Genomic DNA, 22,193 nt, shown 5'->3' with positions numbered 1-22,193 from the left:
AAACAATGAAGAAATTAACAAAAGAAATTGAAAAAAGTCAGAGTATTGTTCTTCTTTTTTTTTTTAATAATTTGAAATTGTCGTTGTAAAAGAAAATTATTGCTAAGAAAATGTATATAATATGTGTATAGTTGTTTGGTTCGTGTTATATATTTATAAAAATAATTCATCTTTTTTGCGTGAATATTTGTTTTTGTTTTGCGTTTTTGTGCATGTTTTTTTATGTGCACTTTTTGTTTTTTTTTTTTGTTGTCGAAATTGTTATATAGTTGAAATTATTTATTGTACTTTTTATAAAGAATTTTTTAATAAAGAAAATTTGAAATTTAAGATGATATATAAGAAATTTTACTGTGTAAAAAGAAAGGGAGTTGTATTTTTGACTCCTAATGTCACCCTTTTGGAGTTGAAAGAGCTTTGCACTTATCTACTGAAACCTATTTACTATTTTTTTTTTTTTTGCAATCTGCAACTATTTGGAAAATATTTAAAAAATTTTTTGACACTAAAAATACTCTTAAAAATTATTTCCATTAAAAGGTAGTCTTTAATTTTTTTACACTAAAAGATACTTTTTTTTAATTTTTTGACACTAAAAGATATTTTTTTAATTTTTCGACACTAAAATATACTATTTTTAAAATTTTTTGACACTAAAAGATACTTTTTCTAAAATTTTTTTGCAATTAAAAGATACTTTTTTTAATTTTTTGACACTAGAAGATACTATTTTTAAAAATTTTTGACACTAAAAGATACTTTTTTTAATTTTTTGCAACTAAAAGATACTTTTTTTAATTTTTTGATACTAGAAGATATTATTTTTAAAATTTTTTGACACTAAAAGATACTTTTTTTAAAATTTTTTTGCAACTAAAAGATACTTTTTTTAATTTTTTGATACTAGAAGATACTATTTTTAAAATTTTTTGACACTAAAAGATACTTTTTTTAAAATTTTTTTGCAACTAAAAGATACTTTTTTTAATTTTTTGACACTGGAAGATATTATTCTAATTCTTTGTCACTAAAAGATACTATTTTTAAAATTTTTTGATACTAAAAGATACTTTTTTTAATTTTTTAACACTAAAACATACTTTTTTCAATTTTTTGACACTAAAAGATACTATTTTAAAATTTTTTTGCAACTAAGAGATACTTTTTTTAATTTTTTGACACTAAAAGATACTATTTTTAAAATTTGGTAACACTAAAAGATACTTTTTTTTATTTTTTGACACTAAAAGATACTATTTTTAAAATTTGGTAACACTAAAAGATACTATTTTTAAAATTTTTTGACACTAAAAGATACTTTTTTTCCTTTTTCTCATGATTCTAAATTGTCGAACGTTTAAATAAATAACAAGATTTTTATTACTTCGTTTAATTTAAATTTTATTTACAATTTTTTTTTTTTAAGAATTTAGAATTGAGAATTGAGAAAAAAAACATTTTTTAAATTCATTAATTAATTTTTAACTAAGGAATTATTTCACTAAAATATTTTCCACATCAATCAATTATTATTATTATTTTTTTAATATTAGAGCACAGAAATATTTCGTTCATTTAAAATTTCAACGTTAAAAATTTTATGAAAATTCGTTTTTTGAAAATTTGCAGTAATTGAAACCCTTTAATAATTAAAATTTGAAAATTAATATTTTACTAACGTAATTTTTTTTTTATCAATTTCATAGTGTTTTATGAAAATTAATTTTCTTTTCTAACCTTTAAAATTTGTTTAATACTATAAATATAGAGGTACAGTTGCAATTTTCAGAAAAAATCAATTGTTCTATCAATTATTTATTTTTTGCCCTTTAAAACATTGAATTCTCGTTGAACTTTCTGATACGAATTGATTTAAAAAATAATTTTACTTAAAATTTCAGAAAAATAATTTAATATTAAAATCGTTATTGTAAATATTTAATTTAGAAATAATCAAACTTTAAAAGGTTCAAATTAAAATAGTTGATAATTTGAATTTTGATTACATTTTCTTAAAAAAAATTGTAAAGAATTTAGTTTTTTGAAAAATAGTTTAAACTTTTTTTTTAAATTAGTTGAATTTTTGAATATATTTATTATTCAATTATAAAAAAAACTTTCGGATAATGGAAATTTTTTTTGTGGCAGAAATAATTAGTTTTAAATATTTTAAAGAATCTATTTTTTTAGAATTATTATTAAAATTTCCAAAAAAGGTCATTTAAAAATTTTTTTTTTCATTTAAATTCTTGAAAATTTTGACCATTTTTGTAAAATGGTTCAAAAAATTTTTTTTAGAAATTTAATTATTTTCGAAAGATTCCACAACAATATTTTTAATTTAATAATTCAAACGAATTTTTTATCTTAATTTTTTAAAAATTAATCTGCTTACAAAAAATTTATAGAAATCTATTGAATTTTCATATTTGTTTAAATTTCGAATTCTTTAAAATTTATTCTTTCAATATTTTTTGAAAAATTCTTTTTTAAAAATTCATTTATTTTCAAAATAGGTTTATGAAATTTGAATTATTTGGAAATTTTTCAATTATATTTAAGAGAAAATTTATTATTTAAAATAATTTTAAAATATTCATCAAAATCTAAGTTAAAAATTTTTTTTATTATTACATTTTTTTGAAAGTAAACAAAAAAGTTACAGTTGTACTTTTTATTAAAAAAATTAATTTTTGTATTTAAATTGAAAGAAAAATTAAAAGTAATTGATAATTGACTAAAATTGAATTTTCAAATTGAAATTCCTAAAATTATAAAAAATAATAAAATATAGGAATTTTTAGGAATAAAAATTTAAAAAGTTTTTTTATTCAAACTTTTTCAAGATTTTAATTGCTATAAAAGTACAATAGTAAATATTTATTTTAAAAAATTATTATTTTATTATATTTCTAAAAAATTATTGAAATTTCGAACAATTTTATTTCAAAATTCTAAAAAATTAATTGAATTTTGAAACAACTGCAGTTGTAATTTCCTTTAAATAATTAAATATCAGTGTACATTCTACATTAAAATTTAAAAAAAATTTAATTCCTGGGCAAAAATACATACCAATCCTATTTAAATATTTATTTAACAAAAATTACTGCGAAGCTTTGAATAATTCAATTTAGAAATTGTGCAGAAAAATTAGGTTTATGAAAAATTATTATCTATAGTATTTATTATTTTTTAAAGAAATTGAATTCACAAAAATGATTTTTAAAAATTGCTATGATTTTATTTTATATAATTAACAATTATTTTAATTATTTTATTTTTAATAATTATTTAAAGCATTTCATTTTTAACAACTATTTATTCACTTACTTTTTGATTTATTTTATTTTTAATAACTTAATACTTGATGAGCTTTTATTATTGACGAATAATTTTACTTGAAAAATTCAAAAAATAATTGCATTTTGGAAAAGAATGAAAATTAAATTTTAAAGATTAAATTATTTTTAATTATTTTTTTCTTAACTGCTGTAAAAGGAGTTTTCGAAAAAGATATTTTTTTTGTCCACGAGATAATTTGGGTCTTCCTGTATCAAATAATTTAAAATTTAAAGGAGATTCTATTCAAGAGGAAAATAAAGAAAGGAAAATAGAAATTATTTATTCATTTTTATAAATTAAAAAATTTTTTTGTACTTCCTATTTTATTTTTACAATTTTTCCATTTTCTGAACAAACAATAATATTGTTTTTTTTTTGTGGGTGGGGGAATATTTTCATTTTTTAAAAATAGATCCTGAAAATATTGTTATACAGGGAAACTTTAGCACCGGTAGAAGAAAAGACAGGGAAAAGCATTGTCTGCTTTTCTTTTTTACTTTTTTTTTTCTTTGCAACGAGATTTCATAAGATATTTTCTAACCAAAATCATATAATATTTACTAACTTTGACAGTAAAGGTATATATTTTCTCATCTATTCGTTAATTTTAATCACATTTTTTTTATAGTACAAATAATATAATTGTAAAAATACCTTAATTGCATGTCTCATTAATTTTATCACACTGTCATATTATATTTTGGCATCTGCAAGTTTGTATTAAAAAAAAATCGGAATGTTTTTCTATTCTCAATGTTTTATATAACGATAAATAGAATACTTATAAAAAAATTTTATTTTATACATAATTACATAAAAATTTTTTTTTTTTACTTATATTCTTATGTCTATATTTAAATAATCGTTAGAATCTTATATATTTAATTTTATTTTTCCAAAGGAGAATTTTTATAAATTGCAAGAATTTGTGTAACAAATAAAAATGATTTTCGTTTTTGTTTTCGAAAAAAAATGACTTGCACAACATTTTGTTAATTAACCTATATAAATTTTTGACCAGAATTCTTGTCAAGCAAAGCAAAGGTGGTTGATTTTATGACCTTTATTACAATCATCATCGCAGTGTCGTATATATAAAATTTATTTTTAAAAAAAAAGTAGGTTAAATCGACAAAATATCTTCTTGACGTTGTAAATATTCATTTATTTGATTTCAAGTAAATACACTTCAAAAAAAAAAAAAAAAAAAAAAAAAAGAGTACTGGTAATTTGTTAACTAAGTTTGTTAAACGTATTATGCACATAATTTAACTAACATTATTCCTTTTCGTGAAAAAATAAATTATCAACTAAGATTACCTTTTATCGTTGGCAAAACTTCAATCTATTAACACACCAGTTGTTGGACGAGTGTAACGGACTCGAAGGTTACTTTATCAGCTGTGAACGCAAGGTGAATGGAAATTTTTTTTATTTTACTAAAAAAAAAAAATAAAAAAGAAAAAGAAGGGTAATCTTATACATTCTTCGTGTAATGTCGTTTTATGAAAATTATACAACATAAATATTGTCACACGGAAGTTAATAAAATTGAATTTATAATTTATTGGTTTCTCTCGAAAAAGGATTATAAACTGTTTACTTTTTTTATTTATTATTATTATTATTATTATTATTTTTTAACTTTTTTTTTTATTGTAGTTTTTTTATTTTATTATTATTTTTTAATTTTATTTTTAAGTATTATATTTTTTTATTAGTTTATTAATAATAGTTTTTTAGTTTCACAAATAATTATTATTGTTTACTTTTGTCACTTTATTATTATTTTCTTAATCAGATTTTTTGTAGCTTTACGAATTATTATTATTATTGTTTTTTCCTTATTTTTATTATTTAATTTTTTTATTATTAAGATTTTTTGCAGTTTATTGTTATTTATTTTTGCATTTTTATTATTTTTTTTTTATTATTATTATTTTTGATTACTAAGATTTTTTGCAGTTTATTATTATTTATTTTTTCATTTTTATTATAATATTTTTTGTCTTTTTATTATTATTATTTTTTGTCATTTTGGATTAATAAATTTTTTGTAGTTTAATGAATAGTAAAAATTGTTCGATTTCTATTTATTTATCTGAGAATGGCATCAGTAAATAACTTCTTTAGAAACTTGAGAAAAAAAAAATCTCTTAAACAGATCATTATTTATTTATTCGCACATTGATAAATATACTTTATTGTCGTGTAAAAAAGAAGTAATTGCTTTTCGAAGCAACTACGATTTAACGTTTATTAAGATATATTTGTAGTTCTTTTTCTCTCTCTCAAATAATCGAGAAGGAAATAAATAATGTTTATTGTTCATTTTGAGAAGAAAAAGAGTCGATTTGTAGCTTTTTTTTAATTCATCCAGTTTAGAAAAATTCTTCTCTATTATAAATTTACAAACGGAAATAAAATTAATTAGTAAAATAAAATTTTTTTTTGGTTAAAAAGAAGAAGAAGAAAATACCAATAAAATAAAATGATTAAAAAAAAATTAAAAGAATGAAAAAAAATATTTTTAAAAAAATATATATAGGTATATATATTAAATAATTACTATTATTAATAATTAATATTAAATTAAAACAACAGTAGGGGAATTATTCTTTTTAGTCATTTAATTATTTTTTATTCAAATGCTGTAATTGGAAATATTAGCAAATTTTAATTAAATTTAAATTATAATTTTAGTATTATTTACTGTTAGTGTTCATTTTTCTTTTTGAAATTTTTTTGTTTAGTATTTTTTTGCAGTGAATATAATTTATTATTAAATTGTTTTTTCTTTTTGAAATTTTATTGTTTAGTATTTTTTGCAATACTTATTTTTTTATAATTCACTTTTTCTTTTTGAAATTTTTTGTTTTAGTATTTTTTACATTAATTATTAGTAAATAATTACTATTAATTCATTTTTTCTTTTCGAATTAAAAAAATAAAAATTTTGATTCGCTTCATTTCAAGTTCAAGGGTATTACAAATTAATTACTTCAGTAATGACGGTGAATTTTCCATGTAGTATTACGTATAAAAGAGGATTTAAATCGTTAAAAACGGGATTCAGTTAAAAAAAGGATTTTTCCAATTAGGTAAAAAATTATTTTTTTTTAATTGCAGCTTTTTTTTCATCATATTTTTTGGTTCAAATTTTTTTCTATTAATTATTCATATTTTTTTCTATAACTTTTTTTGTAGTTTGACAATTTTCTAAATTTTCAATCAAACTTTTTGTTAGAATTGTTTTGTTGAAAAAAATTATTAAAAGTTGAATAAAATAAATTTTTTTTAAATTCCTTAAATTTTACTAGTTCTAAAAGTAAATTTCAGTAAAAATTGGTAAAATTTCAATTGACTACATTTTTTTTCACTATATTAAAAATAAAAAAATTTACTTTAATAGAAAAATTAGTTATTTGGTTATTTTATTATTTTTTATCATAGTTTTTTTTAAGGATATCAAATTGAGAGAAAAAACGTATCAAAGCTGTTGAATCGCAACAAGAAATAAATTTATTTTCATCAAATTTAGCATTAAAGTTCTTTTTAGAAATTTTTTTTTTGTTTTTCTGTTAATTGTAGTTTTTTTTGTTCAATTTTTTTCTATTAATTATTATTTTCTTTCTTTCTTTCATAGTCAACAATTTTTCTAAATTTTAAATCAAAACTTTTGTTAGACAACTGCTTTTGTTTTAAAATTACATTAATTAAAAAAAATAAATTTTTTTACAATATTCGAAGTAAATTTCAGTAAAAATTGGTAAAATTTACTTCGGACTTGGTTAAATTTCCTCTAAAAATATTGAAAAATTTACTATTAAAAATTGACAAATTTTTATTTTCAGAATAACTTTTACTAATTTCAAAGAAAATTTCTTTGTAGAAAATTAAAAAAATTTACTTCAGAAACAGTAAAATTTACTCTGGTAATAATAATTTTTGATAACAAATTGCACTTACGTTCGAAGAAAGTTTGAAAAAATTTTCAACAAAATTTAACTTTAAAAATGGTAAAATTTTCCTATTAAAAGTTGTTATTTCCCTAGTAAATTTTTTAATACAAGTAAATTTTATTAAAAATTTGTAAAATATACTTTTGAGTGAGTAAAATTTATTCTGGAAATAGTAAAAGTTGAGACAGAAATTTCAGACAATTTAGAATTTACTTTGTAAGTAGTAAAAGTTATTTTGCAATTTGTATAAAAAATTTCCAAATTAAAAAAACTCTGAGATAATAGTATTAAAAAGATTTTCAAAAGTTGCAAAAAACTAAAATTTTTCATCTTTCGAATGAATGAATCAGTAATTTATGAAAATATTTTCAATGAAATATTTTTTAATAAAATTATTAGAATGAAATTAAAATATTTTTTCTGAAAAATATTTCCCTAAATTACTGATTGCAATAAAAATCTAAAACTGAAATTTTACATTTCGAATTTTTGTAATTCGGGTTTTTTCATAGTGACGCAAAATTATTATAATAAAAATTAAATTTGAAGAAGAAATAAATAATTATGCTTCATTTGAGAGTTGAGAAGTTGAGGACTTCTTTTTGAAGTCTTTTTTCCAAAGTTTGCAAGAAATAGACATTTTTTTCGTCAACATAACTAAAAAGTTTTCTACTTTATAAAAATTGTCACTTTTTTGTAAGTTAGAAAAATTTTTCTTACAAAAAAAAAGGAAAAAAAAGGGGGAGAAGTCCATGATTTTGAGGGATTTTTATTAATTGATGGGAAGAAAATAGAAAAAATGGGAAAAATTTGCATGTTTTTTTAGGTGTTTTAGGAAATAATTTAAGGGATAAAAAAGGAGAAAATAAAAAAAAGAGAAATTTTTGTATATAAGGGAACAGACTGTGATTTTTATTATTATTATAAAATTTAAATTATTTTTAAAATTATTATTTTTAAATTATTATTAAATTAATTAAAACAGATAAAAATATTGTCTCAGTGAATGATTTTTTCTTGCGAATAAGAGAAAGAAAAAGAATAAAATAAAAAGAAAATAATAGAAAATAAATAAAAAAAAATAAGAGAAAATGACAATTGACAAAAAGGAAAAAAAATAGAAAGAGAGGAGACTGACTCTCTCGAGATCAAGATTAATCGCAATTATAGTTTAGATGTTGTTGGTGCAAGGAAAAGAAAAAAGAAAAAAGAAAAAAAAATTTTTTTGTTAAGAGAAAAAAAATTGGGCTGTGTTATAGAAAAAAGTAAGTCGAGTAGGAGTGGGCGGAGGGGGCCAAGTCGGTCAAGGGGTACAACCGGTCGAAGAATCCGGTACCGGTGGTCAATGGTGGAGACAGCAACATCCTTCGTATCATCATTATCATCAACCTCATCATCACCACCACCATCACCATCATCATCAAGGCAATTATTATACGTCCCAATCGCATTCTCACAACAATCCAGTTGCCACTATGAAGCAGTCTTACATGCAGGTTCGTCTCCTCAAAAAAAAAATCAAAAAAAAAAAATCTGTCGTTTTTCTTTTCAACTTTCATTTTTTTATCCAAAAATGAAAAAAAAAAAATTTGTCCTTCTTGTTTCGTTGTCTCGAGAAAAAAAATTGTAAACAATTCGTTTTACACTGGAACCTCTATCGATGGTTGGAAAAAAAAAATTATCGATCGAGATAAATAATAATCGGAAATAATTTTTCGAAAATATACTTGCGGTCCTCCCTTCGTCCTGCGCAGTGAAAATAAAAGAAATTTTTTTTTTAGGTCTCAGGATAGAGATTCCAGTGTGTTGTTCTTATTTTTTCTGTGCAAGGATTGCAAAATTTTTTCTCCCGTCTATCGTTTTCTTCTCGTATTATTATTTTTATTATGATATCAATTTAAAGGCAAATGAGAAATAATAGTTTAGAATTATGACTGTATAGTTTGACAGAGATTTTTTCTTTTCTTTCAGCTGACATGGGTTTTTCACGATGACGAGGCCCAAATTAATAAAAAACTGCCAAAGGAATTACTTCTCAGGTAAAATTTGTTAATTTATTATTTTTTAATTATTTTTTTAGAATAAAAATTAATATTTAACATAAATAATTATTTTATTATTTTATTATAATAATAATTATTATTATGTCACTGAAAAAAAATTTATTTGATTCAAATAACCGATTACTTGGCTATTATCAATTAAATATTTACTTGAATCAAATAATATTTATTTAAATCAAATAAATTTTATTTTCATAAATAATACCATTTTTTACAGGGATTCAATATTATTTTCATAAATAATAAAACTCAATGCTGAATTTCAATTATTTTCAATAAAATTTTAATATTCTTTTTCAAAAAGATTCAATTATTTTGAAAATTTTTTTAAAAATTCTTCCCAAGAATTCAATTATTTGCATAAATAGTACAATTCATCGCAAAAATTTAATTTTTAATAAATTTAAATGATATTTCTCGAAAAAATTCAATTATTTTCAAAAATTTTAATAAAATTCTTGGCAAGAATTTAATTTTCTTCAGAAATTAAAAAATTCTTCCCATAATTTCAAAAATTTCAATGAAATTCTTCTCAAAAATTTAATTATTTTCATAAATAATACCATTTTTTCAGAGATTCAATTATTTTCATAAATAAGAAAACTCAATGCTGAATTTTAATTATTTTTAATATACAATTTTCATCAAATTTAATAACAAAATTATTCCTTAAAATTCAATTATTTTGAGGCATTTTAATAAAATTCTTTGCAAAATACAATTATTTTCATAAATAACAATATTTATCACAACAATTAAATTATTTTTAAAAGCAATAAATTTCTTCTTCGAAATTCAATTATTTTATAAAATTCTAATAAAATCGTTAACTAGAATTCAATATTATATTCATAAATAATAAAATGCTTTTTAAACATTCAATTGTTTAATAAAATATTTATTTTTACAGTTAAATAATTGAATTCTCGTGGAATTTTCTAATAAATATTGATTTAAAAATGAATCTCAAATTAAAATCTTTGAAAATTTGAACTTTTCATACTTTTAATTAAGAATTCTATAAAATTAATTTTTCTCATTAAGTTTAACGGAATTTTTTTTTAATTATTTGAAATTTCTTATTTGTAATATATTTAATTGAAGAATGTCATAATAATCAAAATTTCGTAAAATTAAATTTTTTTAAATATTAAAATTAAAAACTTTTTAAAAAATTGATTTAAAGAAGAATTGTAGTTGAAAATTCTAGAAATGAATAATCGTAATAATGAAAATAATTTTTGAATCATTATTATTTTTTCACAGGAATAAAAAATTTCATATTCAAACCTTTTTGAAATTTAGCAACTTATAATAATATTCTTATATGTTATTGAATTTCAAATTTTTGAATATCATAATTTCTATAAGAAAATAATGATTAAATATTAATTTAAAATTAAATTATTGATGTTTTGGAATAATTTTCGTTTTAAAAATATGGAAAAATTCCGTTTTTTAACCTGGAAAAGTCAGGGAATTTGAAAAGAGTAAAAGTGTAGCAACCCTGATCATTTAATTGACTCCAATAAATATTATTTGCTTCAAGTAAATATTTCATTGAAAATTGTCAAGCAATCGGCTAATTGAATCAAATAAATTTTTTTCAGTGAATTAATATTATTAATATTATTATTAGTAATGATATTTATTATATTAATAATTAGTAATATTAATAATTTATTTATTTATTCATTTATTATTTATTATTTACAATAATATTAATTCACAGAAAAATTTTTTTTTTAGTTATTTGAATTGGTAATTATTAATCGCAGTAATAATTAAGAAGAGAGAGAGAGAGAGAGAGAGAGAGAATTAGAGTATAAAATAATAATAATAATTAATTTTGTGAATTTTTGCAGAATTTTGTCCTATTTGGATGTGGTATCATTGTGCCGATGTGCCCAAGTGAGCAAGGCCTGGAATGTATTAGCTCTCGATGGATCTAACTGGCAAAGGATTGATCTGTTTGACTTTCAACGAGATGTAGAGGTAATTGAGGCCATTCGTAGGTTGAGCTAAATTTATTTCAATAATTGAATAATCAAATGAATCATTTTCCTCAGTTTAGCGCACAATTCTATTTATTATTATTGACAATTTTCTATTTTATTTTCCCCTCAAAGTAGTTTTTTTTTTCGTGCGAAAAAAATTTAAGGGAATAACGAATCGGTGAAATTTTAATCCATCGAAATTTACGTTTGCTGATAGATATGTCAATTTTTTTTCTGACGTTTTTTGTCAATAAAAATTAAATAAAAATGAAATTAGAAAGAAGAATTATTTTTAATTATTTCAGAATTTTTATTTTACCAAAAAAAAAAAAATATATAAATATTTATTAAAATTAAAAATCATTGAATTGTTGCGAAGGATTTCATTAAAAAATTTGAAAATAATTTAATTTCTTCGAAAAATGTTATCATTTATGAAAATAATTGAATTCTTGCACAAAATTTTATTTAAATTATTGATAATCTTAATGAAATTCTTTTGAAGGATTTTTTTGAATATTTCTTAAATAATGGAGGTTTTTATATATAATAATTTTAATTGAAAATTTTGAAAGTTATTAAATTTTATGAAGAATTTCATTCAAATTTTTAAAATAATCGTGCTTATTAATAATTGAAAATAAAATATTTGATTATTGAATTCTATTAAAAATTTAGAAAATAAATTCTACTCAAAATTTTATTATAATTTTTTTTTTTAATAATTTAATTCATTCAAGGAATTTGAATTGAAAATTTTGAAAATTTTGAAAATAATTGAATTAAACAGTAAATTTTGTTTAACATTTTAAAATAATCCTTTTTGTTAAAATGATTTTAAAAATAATTCAATTCCTGAAAAGAAATTTATTATTTACGAAAAAAAATTAAATTCTTACGAAGAATTGTGTTATTTTTCTTTATAAAAAAAATTGAATTTTTCCAAAGGATTTATGAAAATTCCAGAAATTAATTGAATTCTTTAGAATAATTTTAAAAAATAATTGAATCCTTTCGAGAAATTTTATTAAAATTCCATTGAAAATAATTCAATTCCTGAAAAGAATTTAATTATTTTTTATTTATAAAAATAAAAATAGTTTAATTTTTACGAAGAGTTTTGTTACCTTTATTTCTAAAAATAATTGAATGGTTTTAAAGAATTTATTAAAATTTCAGAAAATAATTGAATTTTTTCGAACAATTCTAAAAAATAATTGAATTCTTTTGTGCAATTTTATTAAAATTCTATTGAAAATAATTGAATTCCTGCAAAGAATTTTATTATTTATAAAAATAATAATTCAATTATTTTCAAAAATGTATTAAAATTTTTAGAAAATAATTGAACTCCTCCGAAGAAATTTATTATTTATGAAAATAATTGAATTCTTCAGAAGAATTGAATTGAATTTTTTGAAATTCTGCCAAGAATTTTGTTATTTCTGAAAAAAATTAAATTCTTGTCAACAATTTTATTAAAATTTTTGAAAATAATTGAATTCTTGCAAAGAATTTTGGTAATTATAAAGATAATTGAACTTTTGACGAGTATTTTAAAAAAAATTTTGAAAATAATTGAATTTCTGCGAAGTTCTATTACCTTTTGAAAAATAATTGAATTTCTACGAAGAAATTTATTATTTATGAAGATAATTGAATTTCAAGTAACAATTTTATTAAATTTTTTTAAAATCATTGAATTAAGTATAGAATATTCTTTAACTTTTTAAAATAATCGTGTTTGTTAATAATTGAAATTAAAAATTTTATTATTAGAATTTTATTTAAATTGTGTTGAAAATAATTTAATTCTTTGAGAAGAATTTTATTATTTGCAAAATTATTTTAATTCTTCACAATATATTAAATTTTAGAAAATAATTGAATTCTTTACATTAAATTTTATAAAAATTGGTTTGAAAATAATTGAATTCTTCCGAAGAATGTTATTATTTGGGAAAATAATTGAATGCTTGCGAAAAATTTTATTAAAATTTTTGAAAATCAAAAACTGAATTAATTAATTAGTAAATTAATTAATGAATGAATTTTTTAAAATGTCGAATTGGAAATTTGCTAGTATTTAATATTTTTGACTAATTAATTACTTACATTAATTATAATAATTTATTATAATAATTTCTTATTGACAAATGATTCTTTATTTATTTTGGCAGAACGTAAATTTCTATAGAGTGAAATTTTTCTGATCTCTCTCGATAATTTCTCGTTAATCTCGCTAATTATAAGAAATTAAATAAGATGAAAAAAGAAGGCAAAAAAATTGAAAATTACAAAATCAAAATAATAATTTTAAATAATTAATTTAAATAATTTAAATAATTAGTAATAGTAATTAGTAATAAGTAATTTAAATAATAATTTTTTTTATTACAATAATTTAATCATTGTAATTAAATTGATATTTATTGTAAAATGATTAAATTAAATTAATTTAAATATAAATGGACATAATTAATTAGTATTTAGTATAGAAAAAAATAGAGGAGGAAGAAGAGGAGATATAATTAATAAATAGAATAAATTTTTTTTTTTTATTAATTAGTATAAATGAAATTTGAATTGATGGAAAGAATGATTTTTGAAAAATTGCAAATAAATGTTTACAGGGACCAGTTATAGAAAATATTTCAAGAAGATGTGGAGGATTCTTACGGCAATTATCCTTAAGGGGGTGTCAAAGCATTGGAAATCTTTCCATGCGAACATTAGCTCAATCGTGTCCTAATATTGAGGAATTAAATTTGAGCCAATGTAAAAAGATCTCTGACGCTACATGTGGAGCACTTAGTAGTCATTGTCCAAAGCTCCAACGACTGAATCTGGATTCTTGTCCAGAGATAACGGATATCTCATTAAAAGATCTCTCGAAAGGTTGTCCACTTCTTACACACATTAATTTATCATGGTGTGAATTGCTCACCGATAATGGGGTCGAGGCACTTGCCAGAGGCTGCCCGGAATTACGTAGCTTTTTAAGCAAGGGCTGCCGACAACTCACCGACAGGGCAGTCAAATGTTTAGCTCGCTATTGTCCCAATCTTGAGGCAATTAATCTTCACGAGTGCAGGGTATTTTCCATTTTTATTTTTACTCTAATTTTATCTCATTAATTATTTGGGAAAAAATTTTTGTTCTTTTTTTTGTTTTTCAACTATTTATTCTTTTATTCGACTGAAAATAATGTTTTTTTTTAATTCTTTAATTTCGAACTGAAAAAAAAAATTTTTTTTGTCTCGATTATTCTGACAAAATTAATTTATTTACTTATTATTTTATTCCCTTGAACAGAATAATTTTAAAAAATTTTTAAATCTCGATTTGGAAAGAAAATATCTATTGTATCAATTATTGTAAAAAAATTAATTTATTCACTTATTTATTATTTTATTCTTCTGAAAAGAATAATTTATTTCAATTCTTAAATCTCGAATTAAAAAAAATTATTTTTTATCTCAATTATTGAGAAAAAAATTTATTTATTTACTTATTATTTTATTCCCTTGAACAGAATAATTTTTTTAAATTCTTAAATCTCGATTTGGAAAAAAAATCATTTTAATCTCGATTATTGTGAAAAATTAATTTATTTACTTATTATTTTATTCCCCTGAACAGAATAATTTTTTTAAATTCTTAAATCTTGATTGGAAATAAAATATCAATTGTATCAATTATTGTGAAAAAATTAATTTATTATTTTATTCTCCTGAAAAAAATAATTTTTTTAATTCTTAAGTCTCGACTTTGAAAAAAATGTTTTTTATCTCAATTATTGTGAAAAAATTAATTTATTTACTTATTATTTATTTTTTATTATTTTATTTCCCTGAAAAGAATAAATTTTTAAATCTCGATTTGGAAAGAAAATATCTTTTGTATCAATTATTGTGAAAAAGTTAATTAATTTACTTATTTATTATTTTATTTCCCTGGTAAGAATAATTTTCTTTAATTCTTAAATCTCGATTTTAAAAAAATTAGTTTTTATCTCAATTATTATTGAGAAAAAGCTCATTTATTCACTTATTTATTAATTATTGCTTTATTCACCTTGAAAGAATAATTTTTTTAAATTTAAATCTCGATTTTGAAAAAATATTTTTTTTAAACTCTCGTTTAGTTTTACTCCGTTTATTGAAAATGTTTATTTACAAAAATTAAAGATAATTTAATTATTATTTATTATTATATTATTATTACCGTTTATTAAAATTTTTATTTAAAATTAAATTTCTATTTAAATTTTAGTTCATATTCAAATTTAAATAAATTAATTTCTTATAAAAGGGACTTTGAGTAATAAACACGCGAACCGATCAAATTGAAAAAATTAAATATTTAGAAAAATTGTTACATTGAAATTTGTATAACTTTGACAAAAATTAATTATTGTTAATTATTAATAAATTAATTACACTGAAAAAATTTATTTGATTCAAATAGAAAAATATTAAATTAATTACACTAAGAAAAATAATTTGACTCAAATAATAAAGTTATTGGTCCAAATACAATTTATTTAAACTAAAAATTAAAATAAAAATGAATGAAAAAATTAAGTAAATAAATTAAATAAATTATTTATTAATTAATAAAGTAAAAATTGTTTCATTCAAGTAAATATTTATTTAATAATATACAAGTAATCGGCTACTTTATTCTTTTTCTCAATGTATTTTTTACAAATAAAGTGAATTTAAAAGTATTTTTCATTTTCAATGACAAAAAATCGTTTTTCAAGAAAGAAAATTTTTAATTCTTCTTTTTTTCAAAAATAAATCTTATTTTTCAATTTTTATAAAAAAAATAAATATCGTTTTTCATTTTTTTTAATCATTTTCATTACAAAAATGAGGTTTTTCCAATAATAAATTATGTAAAAATGAAAATAGGACAACAATTTTTTATACAATTTTAAATATACAATTTAAAAATAAAATGGAAAAAAGTGTTCAACAAATTTTTTTTTCACTCTCTCGAAAGCATATTGTTGTCCCACTTTCATTTTTACATATTTTATTGGAAAAAATCTCAGCTTTCCAATAAAAATGAGAGAAAAATGTAAAAAGTGGTGATTTTTGTAAAAATTGAAAAATAAGATTTATTTTCGAAAAAAGAGGAGATGGAAAATTCTTTCTATTGAAAAGATTTTGTGACACTTGAGAATTGCACAAAAAATACTTTAAAATTCCCTAGAATAAAAATCTTTCAACAATATTATTTAACAGTGAAAATTAATTATTTGGTAATTAAAATTTGTCGAAATCACACAGATTTCAAAATTTCGGTTACACGTCAGAAATTTAATTCCCACAATTTACAAAATTTATTTGTAGAAAAAAAGTAAATATTTGAGAATTTTGTTACTTTTATTCATATTTTTTATTATATTTTATTCTATATTTTATTAAAATTCATTTTATTTTTTATTTTATATTTTACTTTTTATTTTATATTTTATTTTTTATTTGTTATTTTATTTTATATTTCATTAACAATTTACCAGAGTTTCAAACCAATATCGCAGTAAAATAAAATTTTTTCCTCTATTATTTTTCATGCAGAATTAAAATTTTAGTTTTTTCAAATAAACGCATTTCAAAAACTAAATTTTTATTTTTCAATTAAATGAAAATTCTCCCTTTTTGAAATCAGTCGATTTTTTTTCTTTTTGATTTGATTCTGAAAAATTTCAATTTCACCCGCAAGAGATTTTGTTATTGATTTCTCTTTTTTTTTGAAGTGAAAATTTGCATGTGATGAAAGATTTGAATAATTGCTTTGTTTCAATAGAATATAACTGACGACGCTGTAAGGGAATTAAGTGAGCGATGTCCTCGTTTGCATTACGTTTGTATTTCAAACTGTACAAATCTAACAGATGCATCCTTAGTCACATTGGCACAACACTGTCCTCTTCTCAGTGTCTTGGAATGTGTCGCTTGCAATCATTTTACTGATGCAGGATTCCAAGCACTTGCCAGAGTACGTATTTAAAATGATTTTAGCTATTTTTTTTTCATTTCAGGACAAATCTGGAAATTTTTTTTATTAAATTGTTCTTAATTTAATTTTTTTAATAGTAATTGAAACTAATTTTCCTAATTGTAATTAAATCTAATTTTCTTAATTGAAAATTAAATCTAATTTTCCAAATAGTAATGAAATCTAAGTTTTCTAATTTTTATACTAAAATTTTTCCTAATTGAATTTTTGTATTTTTCCAAATAGTAATAAAATTGAATTTTTCTAATTGAAATTACTTTAGTATAAAGATTAGGAGAATAAAAATTGTGATTTCCCAATTGAAATTATTTTCGCAATTGAAAAAGTTGAGTAAAGTGAAAAATGTAATAAATAATTCGAAATAAATTATTCTAATATAAAAATTGTTTGCGTCATTTAACAGAACTGCAGGTTATTAGAAAAGATGGATTTAGAAGAATGCACCCTTATTACGGACACAACACTTATTCACTTGGCAATGGGTTGTCCAAGGCTGGAGAAATTGGTAAATTGAAAATAAATTTTTTTTTAATTGAAAACAATATTTTTTATTTATATTTTTCATATTTTATATTCTTTCCCTGAAAAAAAAAGAAATACGTTTTTCTTTATTTTTAATATAGAAATAATAAAAGAATTTTTATTTATTCTGATTACAGAGTTTATCGCATTGTGAGCTAATAACTGACGAGGGAATTCGGCAATTGGCTCTATCACCTTGTGCTGCGGAACATCTCGCCGTCTTAGAATTGGATAACTGTCCACTAATCACAGATGCTAGCCTAGATCATCTTTTACAAGCTTGTCACAATCTGGAACGTATAGAGCTTTATGACTGCCAATTAATCACTAGAAATGGCATACGCAGACTCAGGGTACATTTGCACCCATTTTTCATTCTGATTTTAAGTGCTCTCTCTTTATTTATTCTTTTTTTTTGTTTTTTTTGCTAAATTTCTTCACAGAGTTCAAATTTATTTTAATTTTTGGCAAATTTAATTTTAATTTATTGAAAAATTTAGTTTAATCTGTTTCGAAATTAAATCAATTTCTGGCAGATTTGATTTGCTTTCAAAATTAATTTTATCTCTTTTTGATTAAATTTCTTTCAAATTTAAATAAATGTTCAAAATGTATTTTAAGTTTAAATAATGTGTTTTATAATATTTGAATTCCTAGGAAAATTTTATTATTTATGAAAATAATTGAATGCTTGCAAAGAATCTTATTAATATTTTTAAGAATAATTGAAAATTCTATTAAGAAATTTAATTAAAATTGTATTAAGAATAATTGAATTCCTCCAATGAATTCTATAACTTATGCCAATAATTTGTTTCAAAGAGTTTTATTAAAATTTTTAAAAATAATTGAATTCTTGCGAAGAATTTTGCTCTCTATTTATAAAAATAATTGAATTGTTTCAAACGATTTGTTAAAATTTCAGAAAATAATTGAATTCTTTAGAAGTATTTTAAAATAATAATTGATTCCTTTCGTTTTATTAAAATTCTATGGAAAATAATTAAATTGTTGGAAAGAATTTTACTATTTAATTAAAAATAATTCAATTGTTTTGAAGATTGTATTTAAATTTTTCAGAAAATAATTAAATTCCTCCAAAGAAATTTGCTAATTATAAAGATAATTGAATTTTTGACGAGTATATTTAAAAAATTTTTTAAAATAATTGAATTTCTACGAAGAAATTTATTATTTATGAAGATAATTCAATTCTTAAGAAGAATTTTATTAAAATTTGTGAAAATAATTCAATTCTTTCGAAGAATTATTTCATAGAATTTTTTTATTCATTTTTTTGAAAATAATTGAATCGATTTGAAGAATTTTATTAAAAATCTTTTTAAATAATTAATTTTTTTCGAAAAATTTCGTGAAAATTGTGTTTCAAAATAATTGAATTCCTGGGCAAATTTTATTAATTAGGAAAATAATTGAATGCTTGCAATAAATTTTATAAACATTTGTTTTAAATAATTGAATTCTTTTGGGAATTTTTTTTATTAAAAAAGTAGATATTGAAAATAACTAAACTTCGAAAATATTTTGAAAATAATTGAATCGTTTGAAATAATTTTATTAAAGTTTGTTGAATTGCTTTTAAGAATTTTATCAAAATTTTTGTGAATAATTTCTTTATTCCAGCTATTAGCGAAATTAAAGTAGTACAAATATTCTGAAACATAGAAAAAAAGTAGATTTTAGTGTCACATAAATCTAAAAGAAAGTATCCAAATAGTAAATCGTAAAAAAGTAGTAAATTAGTAAGTTTTTATTATACGAGTACAAAGCATGGAATATAAAAGAATTGTAAATTAATTTTTTTGTTTTAGACCCACCTACCAAACATCAAAGTCCACGCGTATTTTGCTCCAGTGACACCGCCTCCGAGTGCTGGCGCCTCACGGCAACGATATTGTCGCTGTTGCGTTATTCTGTGATTTCCTTTAAAAAGAAAAAATGAAATTGAATTGTAGTTGAAACACACATTTGTCCTGAATGACAAGGGGAAAAAAAAGGAAGCCACGGTTCCGCAATCGTCGTTGGATTGCAAGTCGCAGAAAACGTGCAAAATTTTGTCAAACAATACGAGACATATTTTGCTCACTGCCTCCCTAAATAGTGATTGCAGATATATTTGTCAAAGAATCATCTATTGCTATAACTGCGAATTTTGTGCAACGAGTATACACAACATACAGTCATCGTTTAAGATAAATCAAGAGAAAAAAAAACACCATCGAGGACGTCTTCTCACCATCGCCACAATTTGTAGCTATTTTTTTTTATTATTATCATTAATAATATTAATACTAAAATTAATATTAATTATTTTAATTAATATTAATTGAATTAATTAAATAATTAATTAATTAATTAATACTTTAATACTTTAATAACGTGGCGATTATTACGAACGTCTCTCGTCGCACAATTTCATAAAATGTTTTTTTTTTGTCTTAATTTTATTATAGCAAAGAAAAAGGAAAGAAAGACAAATAATGTATTTTTACAGTATTACGATAAAAAAATTTTTGTAATCTGTCAAGTACATTCTACTTTCTATCTGCTACTGGTGGTTTCGTTAAAATGCATTTTAGTATTTTTTGATCTTTATTAATCAGAGGATAGTCGATTTGTTCTATCCTGGACTGGATTTTTAAAATGTCCCATTAAACGCTATAGCGTCTCCTTCTAATGTCCGGACTAATTTCACGACTAAAAGAAAATAAAAAAAAAAAAAAATAAAAAAATACGGACTTTGGAGAGTTCAGACTGACAAACGAATCAAAGCGTTAACTCGATTGACTTTATCAGCAAAAACAAATTGTTGATATTTTATTCCTTAAGACTACATAGATACGCATATGTAAGAAAAATGAAAAAGTGAAAAACAAGATAAGACGATGAGATTTTCGTTTATAATTCCAAATCCAACGAGGATTTCAACAATCATTTCTTGTATCATCAATAGAAAATTGTAAGATTACTTTCATTTTGAAGAGTAACTGTCAAAATCTCGTTTTATCTTTTTTTGTTTTTTTAATTCTCTGTTAATTCGTTTTTTGAATTATTCGAAGAGTAGAAATATTAAATATTTGCTACTATTGGAAATTTTTAATTTTTATTTGTTAGAAAAACAATAATAAATTTAGTAGTGAATTAATGTAATTCATTATTAATTAAGGAAATCAATTATTAATTAATAATAATTAATAATTAATGTAATAAATTATTGATTAATAGTAATTAATAATTAATTCATTAAAATTAATTTTATTAATTTTATTGATAATTTTTTTATTAATATTTTACTAGCGACAATATTTTGTACTGTTAATTATTTTATTATTTATTAATTAAGTACTTTAATTAATCGAAACATGACAATAATTGTTAAAAATAACTAGTAAATTAATTATTGTCGTGTTAATTTTAAATTAATTAATTATTCATCTTCATTGATAGAAGACTTTCAATTTTTAAACCAACAAAATTTATTTTCCAAAAATAATTTTTCTTCAATTAAAATTTTTTGAAATATTCTAAAGAAAACAATTCGCTTTTCAAAATTTGATCTCAAAACGAAAATTATTTTCGAGAAAATATTTTCTTTCGTTAAGTTAAATTTTTTTAAATTTTTAAATTTTTTTGAACATTTGTTCAAAAAGAATTCGAGAAAGAAGGAAAAAGATTAAAGGAGCATTTTGATTGCTCTTCAAAATTGTCGACGAGTGCAGAGATATTTATTCTCGACAAAAATGACAATGTTGAATTAAGACTGCGAAATGCTTGGCTTTTGAAAACTGAAACAGAATTCTCTAATTTGAGAAGATGATATTTTTTTTACGTGCAATAATATTTGAAATTGCCCACCAATATAATATACTCGAAATGTCGATAGGAAAAATTTCGAAAAATTACTGAAAAAAAAGAAAAAATTACGATAAACGTGTAAAACAATTAACATTTTTTAAGCTTTCTAAATGTTAACGTATTTTCATAAATATGTTAAAGGGAAATTTTTTCAACATAAATTTTAAATGCATTCACACGATGCGAAATTTTTGGTCAAGAAAAATTTTTCAATTACGAAGATTCTTGAATTGAAATTTAGTTCATAATTAATTTTTTTCTCATATAATTATTCTATAATATTTATCATATAATCATTATATTATATAGAATAATTACTATATAATATTTGTCATATAATAATTATTACATAATAATTAAAAAATATTTACAAACTTAAAAAAACTTGAAATTTG

At 20.2% G+C, this 22,193-nt stretch overlaps 1 protein-coding gene across 6 annotated transcripts in view; it reads left to right on the top strand.

Annotated features, from left to right (window-relative positions):
• The window catches only part of LOC122510265 (F-box/LRR-repeat protein 20), a 295,503-nt gene extending 274,768 nt beyond the window's left edge, over window positions 1-20,735 (top strand). For 4 of the 6 annotated variants that reach the window (XM_043624770.1, XM_043624771.1, XM_043624772.1 and 1 more), the window contains 8 exons: window positions 8,567-8,803; window positions 9,279-9,346; window positions 11,236-11,365; window positions 14,001-14,462; window positions 17,188-17,379; window positions 17,804-17,905; window positions 18,060-18,275; window positions 19,755-20,735. In XM_043624770.1, coding sequence (XP_043480705.1) covers window positions 8,783-8,803; window positions 9,279-9,346; window positions 11,236-11,365; window positions 14,001-14,462; window positions 17,188-17,379; window positions 17,804-17,905; window positions 18,060-18,275; window positions 19,755-19,862 — 1,299 coding nt within the window. In that variant the 5' untranslated portion in view covers window positions 8,567-8,782 and the 3' untranslated portion in view covers window positions 19,863-20,735. Of the gene's footprint in view, window positions 1-4,659; window positions 4,760-8,566; window positions 8,804-9,278; window positions 9,347-11,235; window positions 11,366-14,000; window positions 14,463-17,187; window positions 17,380-17,803; window positions 17,906-18,059; window positions 18,276-19,754 lie in introns of those variants that run through there. The other 2 variants (XM_043624773.1, XM_043624769.1) reach the window with 2 other exon arrangements.
• The last annotated feature ends 1,458 nt before the right edge of the window (window positions 20,736-22,193 follow it).

This window comes from Leptopilina heterotoma, unplaced genomic scaffold, assembly GCF_015476425.1.
Source record: "Leptopilina heterotoma isolate Lh14 unplaced genomic scaffold, ASM1547642v1 Lhet_68, whole genome shotgun sequence".
Taxonomy (NCBI): Eukaryota; Metazoa; Arthropoda; class Insecta; order Hymenoptera; family Figitidae; genus Leptopilina; species Leptopilina heterotoma.
The sequence above is the reverse complement of the archived record's forward strand: the minus strand, read 5'-3'. Positions and strand labels throughout refer to the sequence as shown.